At 36.1% G+C, this 15494-nt stretch overlaps 2 protein-coding genes across 4 annotated transcripts in view; one reads left to right on the plus strand and one right to left on the minus strand.

Annotated features, from left to right (window-relative positions):
• fahd2a (fumarylacetoacetate hydrolase domain containing 2A) overlaps positions 1 to 7721 on the plus strand; it is a 16886-nt gene extending 9165 nt beyond the window's left edge. For all 3 annotated transcript variants that reach the window (XM_079826435.1, XM_079826434.1, XM_079826436.1), the window contains exon 8: positions 4778 to 7721. In XM_079826435.1, the coding sequence (XP_079682561.1) occupies positions 4778 to 4840 (63 nt within the window). In that variant the 3' untranslated portion in view covers positions 4841 to 7721. The remainder of the gene's footprint in view (positions 1 to 4777) is intronic.
• A 658-nt stretch (positions 7722 to 8379) lies between these two features.
• The window catches only part of gpat2 (glycerol-3-phosphate acyltransferase 2, mitochondrial), a gene marked incomplete at its 5' end in the record, with an annotated part of 162044 nt that continues 154929 nt past the window's right edge, over positions 8380 to 15494 (minus strand). The window contains 5 exons of the mRNA XM_079826318.1: positions 8380 to 9762; positions 10012 to 10067; positions 11309 to 11377; positions 11513 to 11633; positions 13482 to 13607. Of these exons, the coding sequence (XP_079682444.1) occupies positions 9637 to 9762; positions 10012 to 10067; positions 11309 to 11377; positions 11513 to 11633; positions 13482 to 13607 (498 nt within the window). The 3' untranslated portion in view covers positions 8380 to 9636. The remainder of the gene's footprint in view (positions 9763 to 10011; positions 10068 to 11308; positions 11378 to 11512; positions 11634 to 13481; positions 13608 to 15494) is intronic.

Consider the following 15494-nt stretch of genomic DNA (forward strand, 5'->3'; position numbering starts at 1 on the left):
ATCACATTTTCTAGGTGTAGACAATTCAATGAAATGCAATGAAACTACAAATAAGAAAAGACAATCAGCTGGAACACACAAATGCATTTTTTTCATTCTTAATATGTAACATCACAAAAATGCCAGCAATTATGCTAACTAATTTGTTTAAAAAAAGAATGAAACTAAAAGGCAACACTAATTTGTTAAAATTAACTAAAATTAATACATTTTTCATTTTAATGTTAAAAGGTATACAATGTAAATTTCAGCCCTCTAGTGGTTAAAATAACAAAACTGCATGCATTTTGCGAAAGAACATTGTTTTGGTTGTGCTTCGGCTCTGTGTGACTGTGCAGATGAATATGGGTAAACATTCACTACTAGGCTTAAGAGATGACTAGCTTAAGTGTGGCTTTACCAATTAATAGACACGGTACTTCCTAGAAATGAATTCATGATAGATAATATTTTACAATGAACTACATATAGAAAGCTACTTTTGGCGATTTATCTGTTCAATAAAATGCCTTACTCACACCTGTTGAGTAAAAACGTCATCTCTGCATAGCGTTTACAACAAATCCCTCGGTTTGTTCAAATCCCATTAGTTCTCGCTGTCTCAGCCAAGCCAATGTTGATTCTAGTATTATTACGAGCTGCCAGCAGCTCTCCTCTGTTTGGTGATGTTCCCCAGATGTTCGAGATTTAATGTTCTCCATATCAACCTTTCTCGCTCGTTGTGACAACTAACTTACGCCACTCCCACATACACGCATTAATATAGCCGGAGCAACTTTTCTCTATTTACGGATATGATGAGACGCACACGGGCGAGTGACGCATGTTTGCAATTTCGTGCAAAAAACCATCCCATCCCATCCCTTATAACGGACGTGTTCACACTTGGTGTCTTTTTTTGACAAGAAAAAGCTGACGAGCGTTCTTAGTAAAAAAATAGTTGGCAGCGTTTGGTTCCAAATAGCAGCTGAGGGTGTCTTTTGTTAACAACAGCTGCAACAAGAGTGCTGTGTGGTGCAGAGATATAAAATGTCTTGATGAGAAACCATGCGTAATTTAAAAATATTACTGTTAATGTGTGACGAAATGTAGTTAAGACTTTTTTTTGGGCAAAGCTCAAATCTGTGGTTTATTTATAAAGAGAGTGCCTATTTGAATATATTATCAGGCGTTGTCGGAGTTGCGAGATCCAGCCGATCAGCGGCGCGCAGCGCTAGTTAACCCGCCGAGAGCAGCCTTTCCTCGGCTAGTCCTTCTGACATGCCGCTGGCTCTGATGTCCTGTGGTGGTTAAACACGAGATGTAACTCGTCTTGTGTAGATCTAACAGGGAATCTTTGGTCTCGTCAATCTATAATTTGTTCCCTTGCAATTCGTTTAGGCTGAGGGCAAAGTGAAGTTTCATTACTCTATATTTTTAGGATATTTAAAGGGTTAGTTCACCCAAAAATTAAAATTCTGTCATGAATTACTTACCCTCATGTCGTTCGACACCCGTAAGACCTCCATTCGTCTTCGGAACACAAATGAAGATATTTTAGTTGAAATCCGATGGCTCTGAAAGGCCCCTGCAATGCACGGTTCACTCTCAAGACCCTTAAAAGGTAATAAAGACGTCGTTACAAAGTCCATCTCACTACAGTGGTTCTACAATAACTTTATGAATCGGCGAGAATAGTTTTTGTGCGCAAAAAAACCCTAAATAACGACTTACATAGTGATGACGATTTCAAAACACGGCCTCATGAAGCTTTGAAGCGGTATGAATCAGTGAGTTTTTTTGAAATCGTCATCACTATGTAAGTCGTTATTTAGGGGTTTTTTTGCACACAAAAACAATTTTCGCCGATTCATAAAGTTATTTTAGAACCACTGTAGTGAGATGGACTTTGTAACGACGTCTTTAGTACCTTTTAAGGGTCTTGAGAGTGAACTGTGCATTGTGCCAATGGAGGCCTTTCAGAGCCATCAGATTTCAACTAAAATATCGTCATTTGTGTTCCGAAGACGAACGGAGGTCTTACGGGTGTCGAACGACATGAGGGTAAGTAATTCATGACAGAATTTTCATTTTTGGGTGAACTAACCCTTTAACTTTACGTTACCGTTGTAGCCTATTAGCACTGACTTTGTTTGACTGAATTGTTTGCTTTATTTCTTGTAAAGCTTCTTATACCTTTTACTTATACTTTTATAATGGCTATTATTGATCATACATAAACTTACGTTTAACAAAAAGAGACTGGGTTGTGTTTTGTCACAATTTTATTACAGTGATAATCATATATGCACACTTATTGTCTGAACATATTACTGTTTTTATTAATGTATTGTTTTAAATGTAAACGAAAAGAGGCAGGTCTTGTTTTATGACATATTTTGTTTTATTGTAGACTAAAATATACATACAGAGATAACCGGCACCTTCTCCACTTTCAGGTCTCGCTACTCGCTTGTCATTGGTCAGCTGTCAAAAAGGTGTTTGACGTAGGGCGTTTTTATCAGAAAAGTTCAACATTTCAAAAGCTGCAGAAAAAGAAGTCGGCGTTTAAAAAAGCCCTCATGACCTTTTTGAAAACACGGTTTATATAGGATTATAATGTTCCATAGGATTATAATGTAAAACAGACGCTGGCAGCTCCAAAAATGACGTCAAGTGTGAACACGCCCTGATAGTGTATTTCATTTTGAACAAAAAAAGTTACATAGTGCACCTTTATGCCAACATTCATAAGATTAAAAGTTATCTGTCTGTTAACATTAATGCATTGAGCTAACATGAAAATTTTTATTAACTAACAGATTAATAAATGCTGTATTATAGCAAAATATTTTGCTCATTATTAGTTTGTTTATGCAACTAATGATAACTAATAAGGCATTATTGTAAAGTGCTAACAAATAAAATAAAAGGCTTCACACTTCAGAATACAAAGTCTTTGCTGAGAGAAAATCGCCGCATTTGCAAATTTCTTTAAAATATCAAATATAGTTGTTACTGTAATGTAGTTGAATTGTACTATTAAAAGGTACACTATGTAACTTTTGGCCTCTTGCAGGTAAAAAAAATACAATTGCATGCGTTTTGCGGAAGAACATTGTTTTAGTTGTGCTTCGGCTCTCTGCGTGGATCAATGTGGGTCAAGGTGCACACAGATACAAGGCATTAAATCAGAGCCATATTTTATATATAAATATATATATATATATATGTTAGTGCTGGGCAAATTAACACGGGCGATCAAATTTTTCAGTTTAACGCTTTAAAAATATTTAACGCAATTAATGCAGCGTTCCGTTTTTATATCCATTCTTGCCCAGTGTTACATTATGATCACGTTCTTATTCAAGTAAATGCTTTTAAACAATCTAAGCACGACAAGACACGAGAACACTCAGTATGTCAATGTCCTGTCACAGAGAATTTTGCCAAAATGCCAGTTTTGTCGAGTATTCTCATATAAGGAGTCTAAAATGAGTTAAATAACATCTTAAATGAACTTGTGAGAAAATGAGATGCACGTGACAATTTCAATGTTTCATAGACATTAGTATCAATGAAACTGGCCTTCATTCAAAAACAGATGCCATTACAACAAATATTGAAAATATGCCGTCTTTAAATTGTTTCTTCATTAATTTGGAGAGTAACTGAAATTATTACAATATCAAAATATTAAAAACTCCAATGTTTTTTTTAATTGCGATTAATCATGATTAATTACAGAAAAAATGTGATTAATTAGTTAATTATTTTTTTTATCGATTCACAGCACTATATATATAATTATTTATTATTCACAAACAGCGATTTGGTTTGCCATTTTGAATTACCCTTTTTTTTTCCCATTTGTTGTGATAAAATTTAAGCTTCATGCTACCGACAACCAGAGTGACCTGTGTAAGGTCAACGTGATGCATACAGTGAATGACATTTTCCTGCGAAATCCATCCGGACAGCTCTAGAATATAAATAATTGTTACAGGTTTATCAGTGTGTATTTGGATAGAAACATGGTTTGGAAGATAGACTTTTCTTTGCACCTTCTCATTAGTATTATTTTAAAATTTAAAAAAAAGTAGCATGGTGTAGCTTTAATAGTAATTGCAGCAACACATCAAACCTTCAGAACAGCAGCTGCTGCAACTGTTTGTTTGAAAATCGGCCAGAATAAAACGTTTATCTCCAGCCTTCATTCATACAAACTCTGTTCATTGAGCGTGCAGCATGCCATGCCCAAGAGAAAAGCAGCCACCCCGCCACACGTAATTTACACCAAATGAGCTTGATAACAAAATAACCAACATTAATCCTGTGTGATTAGAAATGCAATTTACACAACAGAAAAGTGTTAGTTCCTTTAGAAAACTGTTGCATTCGTATGACTCGTATGTGTGACTTAAAAATGTACTAAATCACATTTAAATGTATCTGGTCCACTGGGGTTTACAAGAAAATGCACCCCACTGGGTAAAAGCACATCATTAGATCGTGTGAGATGCTGATAACAGAAACTCTACAATCTAAAAAAAAATCGTATATATTTTAATGTATAACATGTATATTTAATCTGTGTCCCAGTAGATGTAATTGGTATTTCTAAAAATAAAAAAGCAGCCGATTTCCAATTAATTAATTCTCAAGTGTACAGTAAAAATGCATGATCCTTTTACTAAGGCAGCAGATATTATTTTAAGATGTTCTATTTATAATCATATTGTTGTATTTATTGAAGGTCAGTATATTGTAATGAAGTCATTTTAATGATCTGTTTCAGAGGGGAGATGTTGTGGAGTGTCAGATTGATGAGATTGGATCGATACGGAACACAGTCGTGTAACAGGAAGATCTTCTACATGGATGCAAAGTGCCAATACGGAATCTAATTATTTCACATTGTCGTCATAAAGCAATGGATTCTTAGCTCTAGAAAATAAAATAAACATGCTCTGGGCCACTTCTTAAATAAAAACAATTTTATAATGCAGCATTTTATTCTAATCACCACCGAATCTGGCACACATGTATTTTTTTATAAACAATTGAATTCCATGTGAATGTCAAACTGGGGTTTTCATGCACAGGATACAGAATGCACGTAGTTTCCAGTAGAGGGCATTACAGACCCGTTTACGTGGGCTTTCATAATTTTTTGTCCTTTTATTTTCAGCTTGGGATAGATAGGCTTGGTTCTCAGAAAGAGTGTTGAATTATACAGTCATTCAGACTAAAATGCCTATTAAATATGCAGGATTCCAGGAAAACCTTTAAAACTGTGATTCTTAAATCTGGGAAATTAATTAAAATGAATAAAAACCATAAAAGTCTTTAGTGATATTTTTTTTTGTGTGGCTATTTTGCTAGTAATGGTAAGCTCTAAAATATCTGAGCAACTTGGAAATCTTTCTTTGATTGCTAAATACTAGTGATATTTGATTCATGAACGAATCATTTTAACCTGGTAACCCGTCGAGGCGGTTCCCAGAATCAAACTGAATAGAACAATGGTTCTGGTTTGATGACGCAAGATGCACATCCGAAGTAGCATGCACGCTCGCTCTGCAGCATAGAATGAGCCAATGAACATGTCCAGATGGTTTATTGAACCAAAGGACTGGTTCGAAATGAACAAATCAAAAAGGACTGAATGAGCTGGTTCTGGCTTTCCTAGGGTTATCCTCTGAAAACATTGCCAGTTAGAACCGGCTCATTTGGTTCTTTTTGAGATGGACATGACTGTAAAGCTGACTTTAAACTCTGCCTGTAGGTTTGATTCATTCATTTCGAACTGGTTCTTTGGTTCAATAACCCGTCTGGACATGCTTATAAGCTCATTAGGTGCTGCACAAGGTAGCATGCATACCAAAGACTACAGATATACAAAGACTGTGCACTCAGGTTACGTATGAATGGGACAATTTAACTGCCGTTAGAAGCTGAGTAGGTACTAAATCTCCCGTGGCCTCATGGGATAGTAAAGTGTCCATCGAATGCACACTTCAGAATCTTGCTGGAAAAAGGTCATCCGGGGACTTTTTGCCTAATGTTTTTCGAATACTATGAATTCTGACATACTACTCTGTTGGTGTACTGTATTCCGCATGCTATGTAGCTGACCTGTGACAGGCTATTATGAGCTAGAGGCAAAACATGTGAAAAATGTCAATTTTGGTCGAATTTGAGGTTTTCACAATAAATTGTTCATTAAGCCCCCGTCTAGAGACCCAAATGCTGCAAATAGCAATTACACATTTAAAAGTGTCTCTATTTGTACGTTTTCTGAGAGTACCACCTTTCCTTTGGCCATGAAAACTGCCGTTTTGCTCTGCTCGCTTCTGGACTGGTGATTCCTCTCAGCACAAGTTTGGTATCGTTTTAAAGCGCAGCATTCCAACTTTATGAATATTTATAGCAAATTCTCAATGGCAGGAGTCTGAATTTTCAAACTCGTGCTGACGACCTTACTTGCACTGACTGAGCGCACGCACAAAGGCGCCTCTCAAACAGCGCGCAATCCCTATATACACATACACAAAATTCTTGCTGAGTATTCACGCAAACATGATCTGTTATGTCTTTGTTTGGTTAACTGTTGGGAAAAAAAACATCTGATGTGTAACATTATAGATCTGTGCATTACAGTGGGTCTTAATATACTAATGTCTGTTTCATTCATGTTAATCAAACAATTGTGGTATCATGGAGAAAAAAAAAGTTGAATATATATTTTTCCTATATATATTTGGTTTTGATTTGGAGTGTGCCAAGTTTGGTGTTATTACCAGGGATTTTAAGGTATAACCATAACTAGGTGATTTTTTTTGGAACCTTCAGAAAACTTTAACTCGATTTTTCTCAAAACTGACTTTGCTGACTTGATTGATTTCAAACAGGTGTAACTGTCTTTTTTTTTTTGTCTGATTCCAACAAATCATAACATCACTTTGACGTTTAAAAAAAAAAAAATAGAGAATGTGAAAATAACTATTGAAGATTTGCTCATTGCGACTCATTTTGCAAAGGTCACAGTTGGGAAGTATTGGATTTAGGACACAGCGCAAAACTCATGCTTAGGACAGCACATGCGCATTTGCTGGTCTAGTCTGAAAAATATGTTTTTTATGCTATTTGAGCATAAGAAACCACATTTATGGAGTAGTTAATGTCAGATTTTGTTGCCGATTAGATGTTATTTTAAAGCAGTTTGAGATTTAAGCATTCCCCCATTCAAATAGATAGGACTTGGTCTTGGATTCCCGAAATAGCTGCTCGGAGGCGTTTGCAAATAGGGCCGCCAAGTGAACAGACTTTCCTTGAAAGGGACTTTGGTGCACCTTCATCATCAACCTGGAACTAAAGTTTGATTTAGTTCAATTGTGTGAACTGGCTCGACCGGTTACCAGCTTAAAAGAATGATTTGTTCAAGAATCGAATATCACTACTAAATATAGCTAAAATAGTCATCACAAACTCATGGACAGAAGGTGTGGGAACCCTAAATCTAACACCAAATTGAATCCAATTCAAAATATATTTTTGCCATGATAATGTGCAAGTAGCGACAGATCTTTTCTACTTTATTGTGACGTACATGAGTGTAAAAAAGTAGGACGGTGACATGGATCAATCAGTTATTCTTTGGATTTTGAGATTGCACTCAAAAACGAATGTGAGTCCAAGTAAGGGGTGGGGTTTAAGCAGAATAAAAGATTGGAAAAGTCCTTATAGAGAGAAGTCTGTTGTTTTCATACTAAACAAAATTCAACATGCATGAATAATCATTCAGAATAAGATGCATTTACAAAATAGATAGGGTGACTTTGCATTTCATTCTGACTTTAAAACGTCTGAACAATTGTAGGAAGGAAAGTGATTTTTAGGGGGTAGTGTTAATCAAGTGAATCCCTGAGAGCAGCGGCCAGCTGTTATTTCTCAACCCATCTTGTTTCTTGTTAATCACCATATTCTTTAGCCTTCTCCAGCTTTCCCACTCATCTAATGCTGTCCGGGTTATTGATAGCTGAGTGTGTATGTGGGTCCATGGGTCGATTGTCTGGGTGTCTCTAGAGAGCTTATTCAGCAATTCTGCACTACAAGCAGCAGCCGTCCGTTAGTCTTTCTGTTACAGGCGAACATGTTCAAGGCCACTCACTCGTGTGCTGCTCAGTATTAAGATACACAAGAATGATGTTGCTGGGTAAATGCATATTTAGAATGGTTCTCATGTTGCATGGACGGGTGTTTATATACAGATTGTCAAGTGATTGGTATATAGAGCCAAAGTCATTTCCAATGAGTGATTCATCAGGATAGCATCCATCATGATTATTACTCATCATTTAGTGAAAACGTCCTGAAACTCAATAACACTACTGGAATCACTGATTCTTGAGGAATTGTTTAGGATTAATCGGTTCAGAAGCATTTGTTTACATTTTGGTACAAAAAAATTGTTTCAGCATCTTTTTTTTTTTATAACTAAATGTGCCAACAGCATCAGATACAAAAGTATTACATTCTCTACCCCTGGTTTCACAGACAAGGTTCAAGTCTAGTCACAAACTAAAATGCATGCTTGAGCTGTTTTAAGCAACTTGAACTGGCATATCTTAAAATATATCAGTGCCATTGTTTTGTCTCTTTTCTAAGGCACATTTATAAAAGCTAATTAAATGTCCTAATTGAACTGAGGCCTAATCCAAGCCAGGCATTAATGTATGAATTTTAATAGTTATGAATTTAGACTACAGGATGGTCTTTTTTTATCAGATTGTCAGAAAATCGTGTAGTGCTGATAATGACCATGACCAATCTGACATAATTATGAAAACAAATCATCAAATTGTCTAAAAAAAAAATATATGTTTTTAGTAGTGTGTTGATCTGGGTTTTTTGATTTTATAAATATTTTTAGAATTTGATATTGATTAATGGGTTTTTTATAGATTTTTATTATTTTGATTTACACTAAATAAGATGTATATTCTAATGATAATCTCAAATTCATTTTAAAGTGAAAATTTTGTAATTTTAACAACTGATAACATATTCCAAGAATCAGTGAAATGGTACTTTATAGTGTTCAGTGTTTGTGCTAATGGAAGCAGAATATGCATAGGAAGGAAGTGTATGTGATAACTCCTAATGTTTAAGGCAATGTCATGAAAATAATGCAGAATGCTTGTGTGCATATGAACATTCATATACATGGATGTGTGGCAAAACTATAAATCAAACCATGACAGAAACACTAAAACTGCATCAATTGCCAGAAACTTGTGTACTGAACCAAGCCCATTACATACTCATTACAGGTAAACAAAAGAATCATAAACAAAACAAAAACAATTTTTTTTTGATGCAATGTATCTGCTCTTTATAAACAGAGAATATTTACCATCTGAATAGTCATTATCTAACCAAAACTAAAGCAAAGCTGGGCTCTCAATAATAACGAACACAAAAAGCAGCCTCAGCATCACATACACCACATAAATCAAGTGTGCTAGGAAATATATAAGCATAAACACAAAAAAACATTCATAATTATTTAAACAACCCCGAAGAACTGAATAGTAAATTCAAAAGCGCCTACTGTTATCATTCCCAGCTGAGACCGACTTCTCTTTGAGTCTTTTACTTTTCTCTTTTCGCTATGAACTGTTTGAAAAACTGAGAGAGTTTCTCTTTGTAAGCGCACTGGGAGAAAAGAGGACTGACATCTAGATACACATCTTCTCTCTGTCTGTCCTCCGTCAACACCTGAAGTGCAGGAACAGAGAAAAGTTGTTTAGTCAGGAGAGACCAAATTAACTGTCATTTATTACAACACCTGCTACATTTGGTTACACTCAGTTTATATGGCCTTGAGCTTTTATTTACAGCTTCTGTAGGTGTGTGTGTGGGTATATACAGCTCTGGAAAAAAAATTAAGAGACCACTTAACATTGATTTCTCCAGATAATTTTTTCCAGAGGTGCATAGTAAATCAGGACGTATAGAATCACTTACCCCAAGATCAATGAACGTACGAAGCGCCATTCTCACCAAGTCAATAGACGAGCTCTCTACAAAAGATTCACACAAACACATCAAATATACAGCGTTGGAGCATCACATGACACACAGACTTCAGTCTTGAAGTATTATTTAATAATGCCGGAACACAATTTGATCTGCAGAAACTCTGATAAAACATCAAGGCTCTAGTCTTCAGCAGAGTTAGATTACCCAGCAACAGAGCAATGATTCATAAGTCAGTTAAAGACAGCGGGATTAATAATACATTAAAGATAACACATCAGCAGCTGCGAGTGAAGCTGTCAGCATCTACGTAGTCTGTAACGGTTAAAGCCACTTCATTTATTCTCTTTCAATGATCCTGAAGAGGAGAGATGCTTAAGGGGTCATAAACTGGCTTTTTTTTTTAAATTTGTATTATTAAACTGTCGTCTGAGGTCAACTTATGACATTTGCATGGTTTTTACATTAAAAAACATCATAATGAATAAGTAATAGGCTATTTTCTTCCCTGGTTTTGAGCCTAGCTCCTGAAACACTCTGTTTTTATTGGTGTGCCTGCATTGAAGACTTGCAAGTAAACGCCCACTGCTATGACTTTATAACAGGGAAATTGTTTTGAAAACTTCCAATGTGGAAAAATGAACATAGCTACTAAGGGTCTGTCAACATCTCGTATTAAGATTGGTCTGGGTGATCCGATCACAAGTGAGTTTACACGAGTCGTAGCGTGTCTCAAATGCATCTCTGTAACCAGTGCATTTACAAAAAATCTTACAACAATCTTCCTCAACAATTCCTCTTTGCCAATTTGATTCCTTAAAGGGATAATTCACACAAAAATGAAAATTAGCCCATGATTTACTCCCTCAAGTCATCCTAGGTGTATATGACATTCTTCTTTCAGACGAATACAATCCGAGTTATATAAAAAAAAATGTCCTGGCTCTTCCAAGCTTTATAACGGCAGTGAATGGCTGATCTGTTTTGAAGTCTCCGGGGGGTTAATAAACGCCTGCGTCAAATGTCATACGCTGGAACGCCAGTTTCTCGTGAATGCGCGTACGACGGTTAATGGAAGTTAGAGATTACAGTTTGTAAATATTTGTATTTAAATGACCAACAATGTATATTTAGGCATATTTATTGAAACAATTCATGCATTTTGAACTTCTCTCACAGGCTTTCCCTGGGAATCAGACTGCACTGGTAGTGCTACAATGGTTTGATTCATACTTGTCTGGGATGCATCATGGTGGAGAGCGGAAAATGAAAAATTGTTTTTTACCATAGTGCGCTTTGTCCAGTTGAGCTCGGTTCTTCAAGTGTGTGTGTAGTAGGTTCAAACAGTCCGTCTCTAAAATAAAAATTGTTTAGGTTATAAACATACTCAGTGTGAATAGTGACAGTGATGCTGCCAAAATACACTTACTCATCACGCATGGCAACAGCATTGTTTGGTCAGAGTTTGTGTGTGTGTGTGTGTACTAACCTGTGATGGGTGTGGGGAGGTAATGAAGGCTTTCTAGCGCCCAGCACAGAGCTCTCAGCTGGACACTCAGTAAACTACAGAGAAAGAACAGCAGTTCTGGGCACTGAGACGGCTGACTCAACTAGAAAGCAGAGAGAGAGAGAGAAAAGACAGCAGAAGGGTAGAGGACAGTGAGAAAACATGCAAAGGTTATTATTAAAGGTTAAGGAAACAGATGTTGTTTGGGCAGTAAAGACAGTAAACACTTTTGCATTGTGACCAAAAAAGTCTATTTCCAATAAATCAGTATTTTTTTTAAATTTAGTAGTCAGTTAGATACAACATATTAGAGTGTAGCCATCCCCACCCACCAGGTAGACTTATACTGTGCAAGACTGAAGAATTGCAAGATATTGCAGTGGAAAAAGTAAAATACCTAATCAATAGATAAATAGAAAATAAATCATAAATACAAAGTTAATTTTATATTGAAAAGAAGAAACAATGGATTTAACAATATTAAAAGTAGCACTCCAAGTCTTTGCTCCATAAAAATAATATCCAGAAAAGATAAGCCCCATACAGGCCTGCTCATCGTATGTGGAGGAATCCGTCGACTGACTAACATTTTCTTTGCAGCAGTGAGAGCAGCTAAAAGTGAGTTTCTCTGTTGCGAAGACAGAGAAGTTATTTAAGAAGAAAAGTTCTGGAGTTAAAACCATATCCTTATCTAATAGGATGTGTCATGAGCAAGCTGAGACCAGAATGGAGAAAGTGTAGGGCATTCCCAGAAAAAGAAAATGTAAATATGTACCAAGTGCACTCTGCAGGCATAAATTGCAATTCAGGAATGGCGACAAATGCGTATAGAAATGTTTTAAAGGGGACAGGTAGGGTCTATAGTTCATCATCTGATGATTTGTTTTTTTTTTGAGAATGATGTAATAGTCTCCTAAATCTGATCAGTAAATAAAGTTTGTATGTCACCACTGATATCCTTAGACCTGATAGTTATGGAAAGTGGTTTGTATTTATTTATTTATTTTAGAAGAAAAGATTAAATACCTGCAGAAATAACAGAATAAGTTCAAAGAATCCCGAAAAATGTTTCTTGAGCATCAAATCTGCATATTAGAATGATTTCTGAAGGATCATGTGACACTGAAGACTGGAGTAATGATGCTGAAAATTCAGCTTCGCCATCACAGGAATAAATTACATTTTAAAAATCTAATAAAATTTCATAATATTTTACTGTATATCTGATCTTTTCTGAACATTAAAAAACATCTTACCAACCCAAACGTTTTGAACTCCGTTTTTGATCATATTTATGTTATTATGTTCCTTTTTTAGATGATAGTAAATTAATACAAGTCTGTGGGATTGTCTCTTATTGTCTACCAGATGAAAATTCTTATTCTGATCACAGAAACCAGCCACATGATTTGTATCATTCATGCCCAGTTGTTATAGGGCGAATTCAACACTAAGGGCAAGGTAAGTATGAGCGATTGTAATAGTGATGCTTGCTTGCATGGTGTTTGGTAATAATGATGCTAGCAAACACCCCTTGAATAATCATTCAAAAGCATCAACATGTAAAACAAAAATGACCCTGAAAAAAGTTTGATAAGAATAACCTGAGGAAATCCTAAACCTGTGCTCAACATGTTTGGTTGAGGTTCTGATGCAACAGAAGAATCAGAGAAACAGCAGTTTGCAGACAGAAGCACACTTCAAGAGTAGCAGAACTATCTGTATTAGTTGTGGGACTATTTTGTCTGTGTTTGTGTTTGTAAATGATGAATGAGGTTTATGTGTTAGTGTTTGTTCGTGGTTTTCATCTCACTGGAACTCTGGATCCAGAGTGTCCAGAGATTATGCGAGTACTAGGAATCTTAATAGGCCTATATGATCATAAACAAAAATATTAAAATCCCACTGTATGTCCACATTTTATTAATGATGGGTCTGTGGGTTTGTGTACCTTATAAGAGTGTTTGTCTGGTTCCTCACAGTCTGAATCGCTGCTCTGGTCAGGGTTGTCTGAAGAAGCCCATGATAACACGCCTTGCCTCTTCATGAAGTCACACACTGGTGTATCCTTCTGAACCTGCATACACACAAAGTTAACATCTAGGCTCTAAAGACACATACAAACAAGTTGCAAAATTATCAGTTTAGGGTTACAATGACCTTAAACCACAGAAAAACAAAAATAGCTTTCATCTCTCTGGGTGTTTGTGATTCAGTCAGCTGAAAATTGTGGCAGCACTTGAAAATAAACGGCACAGACCGAATGGTCAGTGTCAGAGATAAGATTGAGTCTGAGAGCTTGCTAGATGTCTGGGCAGTGAAGTGAAAACTGTATTTTTGGTATGTCGCTGCAAATTTACTGTTGTTTTGATCTTAGCTTTGAAAACTTTTGAGATTTTTTGAATATATTTTAAAATGTTATTTATTCCTGTGATTCATGTGATTATTATCAATGTTGAAAGCAAATTTTTGGATACTTTGATGAATAGAAAGTTCAAAAGAACAGTATTTATCTGAAATAGAGATTTTTGGGTCGGTAAGATTTTTTTTTTTTTGAGAAAAAACTTACAGAAATGAAAACATTTATTCAGCAAGAATGCATTAAATTGACAAAGTGACAGTATATACATTTATTATGTTGCAAAAGCTTTATATTTAAGATAAATGCTGTTCTTTTGAACTTTCTATTCATTAAATAATCCTGAAAAAATTTGTACACAACGGTTTTCAACATTGATAATAATAAATGTTTCTTGAGCAGCAAATCGGCATATTAGAAAAGAACAAAGAACGGCACTGAAGTCATTCTTAAGAAAGGAAGATGTGTTCGGAGTTTTGCTGACCAGATACGGCGAAAGTTTAATCTATCAACTAGCTCCGCTTCACCTTCTTTGTTGCTCTGGTTGGTTGTAGCGCTATCCTAATGCGTGCAGAGGGAATTTGAAAGAACCGTTTATCCCGCCTCTCGGATTGAGCCCTGCCAACTGTGTGTTCCCAGACCCAACATCTTGATGTGGGTCTGGCTTGTCAGGCTAGACAACATTTCTTCCAAATCTCAAATAAATATATAGTCATTTAGAGCATTTATTTGCAGAAAATGACAATTGGTCAAAATCACGAAAAAAGATGCCATGTTTTCATTAGGGACGGCCATTTCAAGCAAAAATAATATTCAATGATCGCTGGGAATTATTTTATTATTTGAAAATCGCAACTCCTCCCCCCGCATATGCATGCATGTATAGGCTACACACATATAAACAGAGAGAGAGGGAGAGAGACCATTCACGTTCTCAATCTGTATGATAACAAACTGTTAAATTGTTTAGGGAATAGGCTATATTAACTCAAGCCATATAATTATTGTAACATGCTGACGTATGACTGTTATGCCGAGTTCACACTGCCCGATTTTAGCCCCGATTTTGACTCGCCGACAGGTTTTGCGAAATCGCCGACAAGTTTTGTGAAATCGCCAACAAATGCCCGAAATCATAAGCAAATGATTGACCTACAGCCAATGAGAGCAAGATACAGGGCAGGGGGAGGTTCGTGGAGGAGTTATAGACCAGAATATCAGTATTTTAATAGATATATTTACAATTATATCAAACAGAAACAAAGCACAAACATTTGCTTGACCAGCCTCCATCTCTCTTTGCAGAACACAATCATTGCTCTATATGTCACCCCAACCATTTCCTCCGCCAAAATCTTTTTTTCTTTTTCTCCTTTTTGCTGCAAATCAGCGCACAGACATTTTGGATCACAAGCTTTCTGCAGTCTATATTTTTTAATAATTTCAGTCTCGCGCAAGAACTCCAGTCTGAATGCTGGCCCAGATAGTCATGCAGTGTGAAAAGAGCAGTGATCCGACGAGTTGGAGTATAGTCTGAACTCGCCATTATTTGACATCGCCGCAAGATACCATAACCGTTATATGACACAGAAGTCTACAGTGTGT

This window comes from Gobio gobio (assembly GCF_949357685.1).
Source record: "Gobio gobio genome assembly, chromosome: 10".
NCBI lineage: Eukaryota > Metazoa > Chordata > Actinopteri > Cypriniformes > Gobionidae > Gobio > Gobio gobio.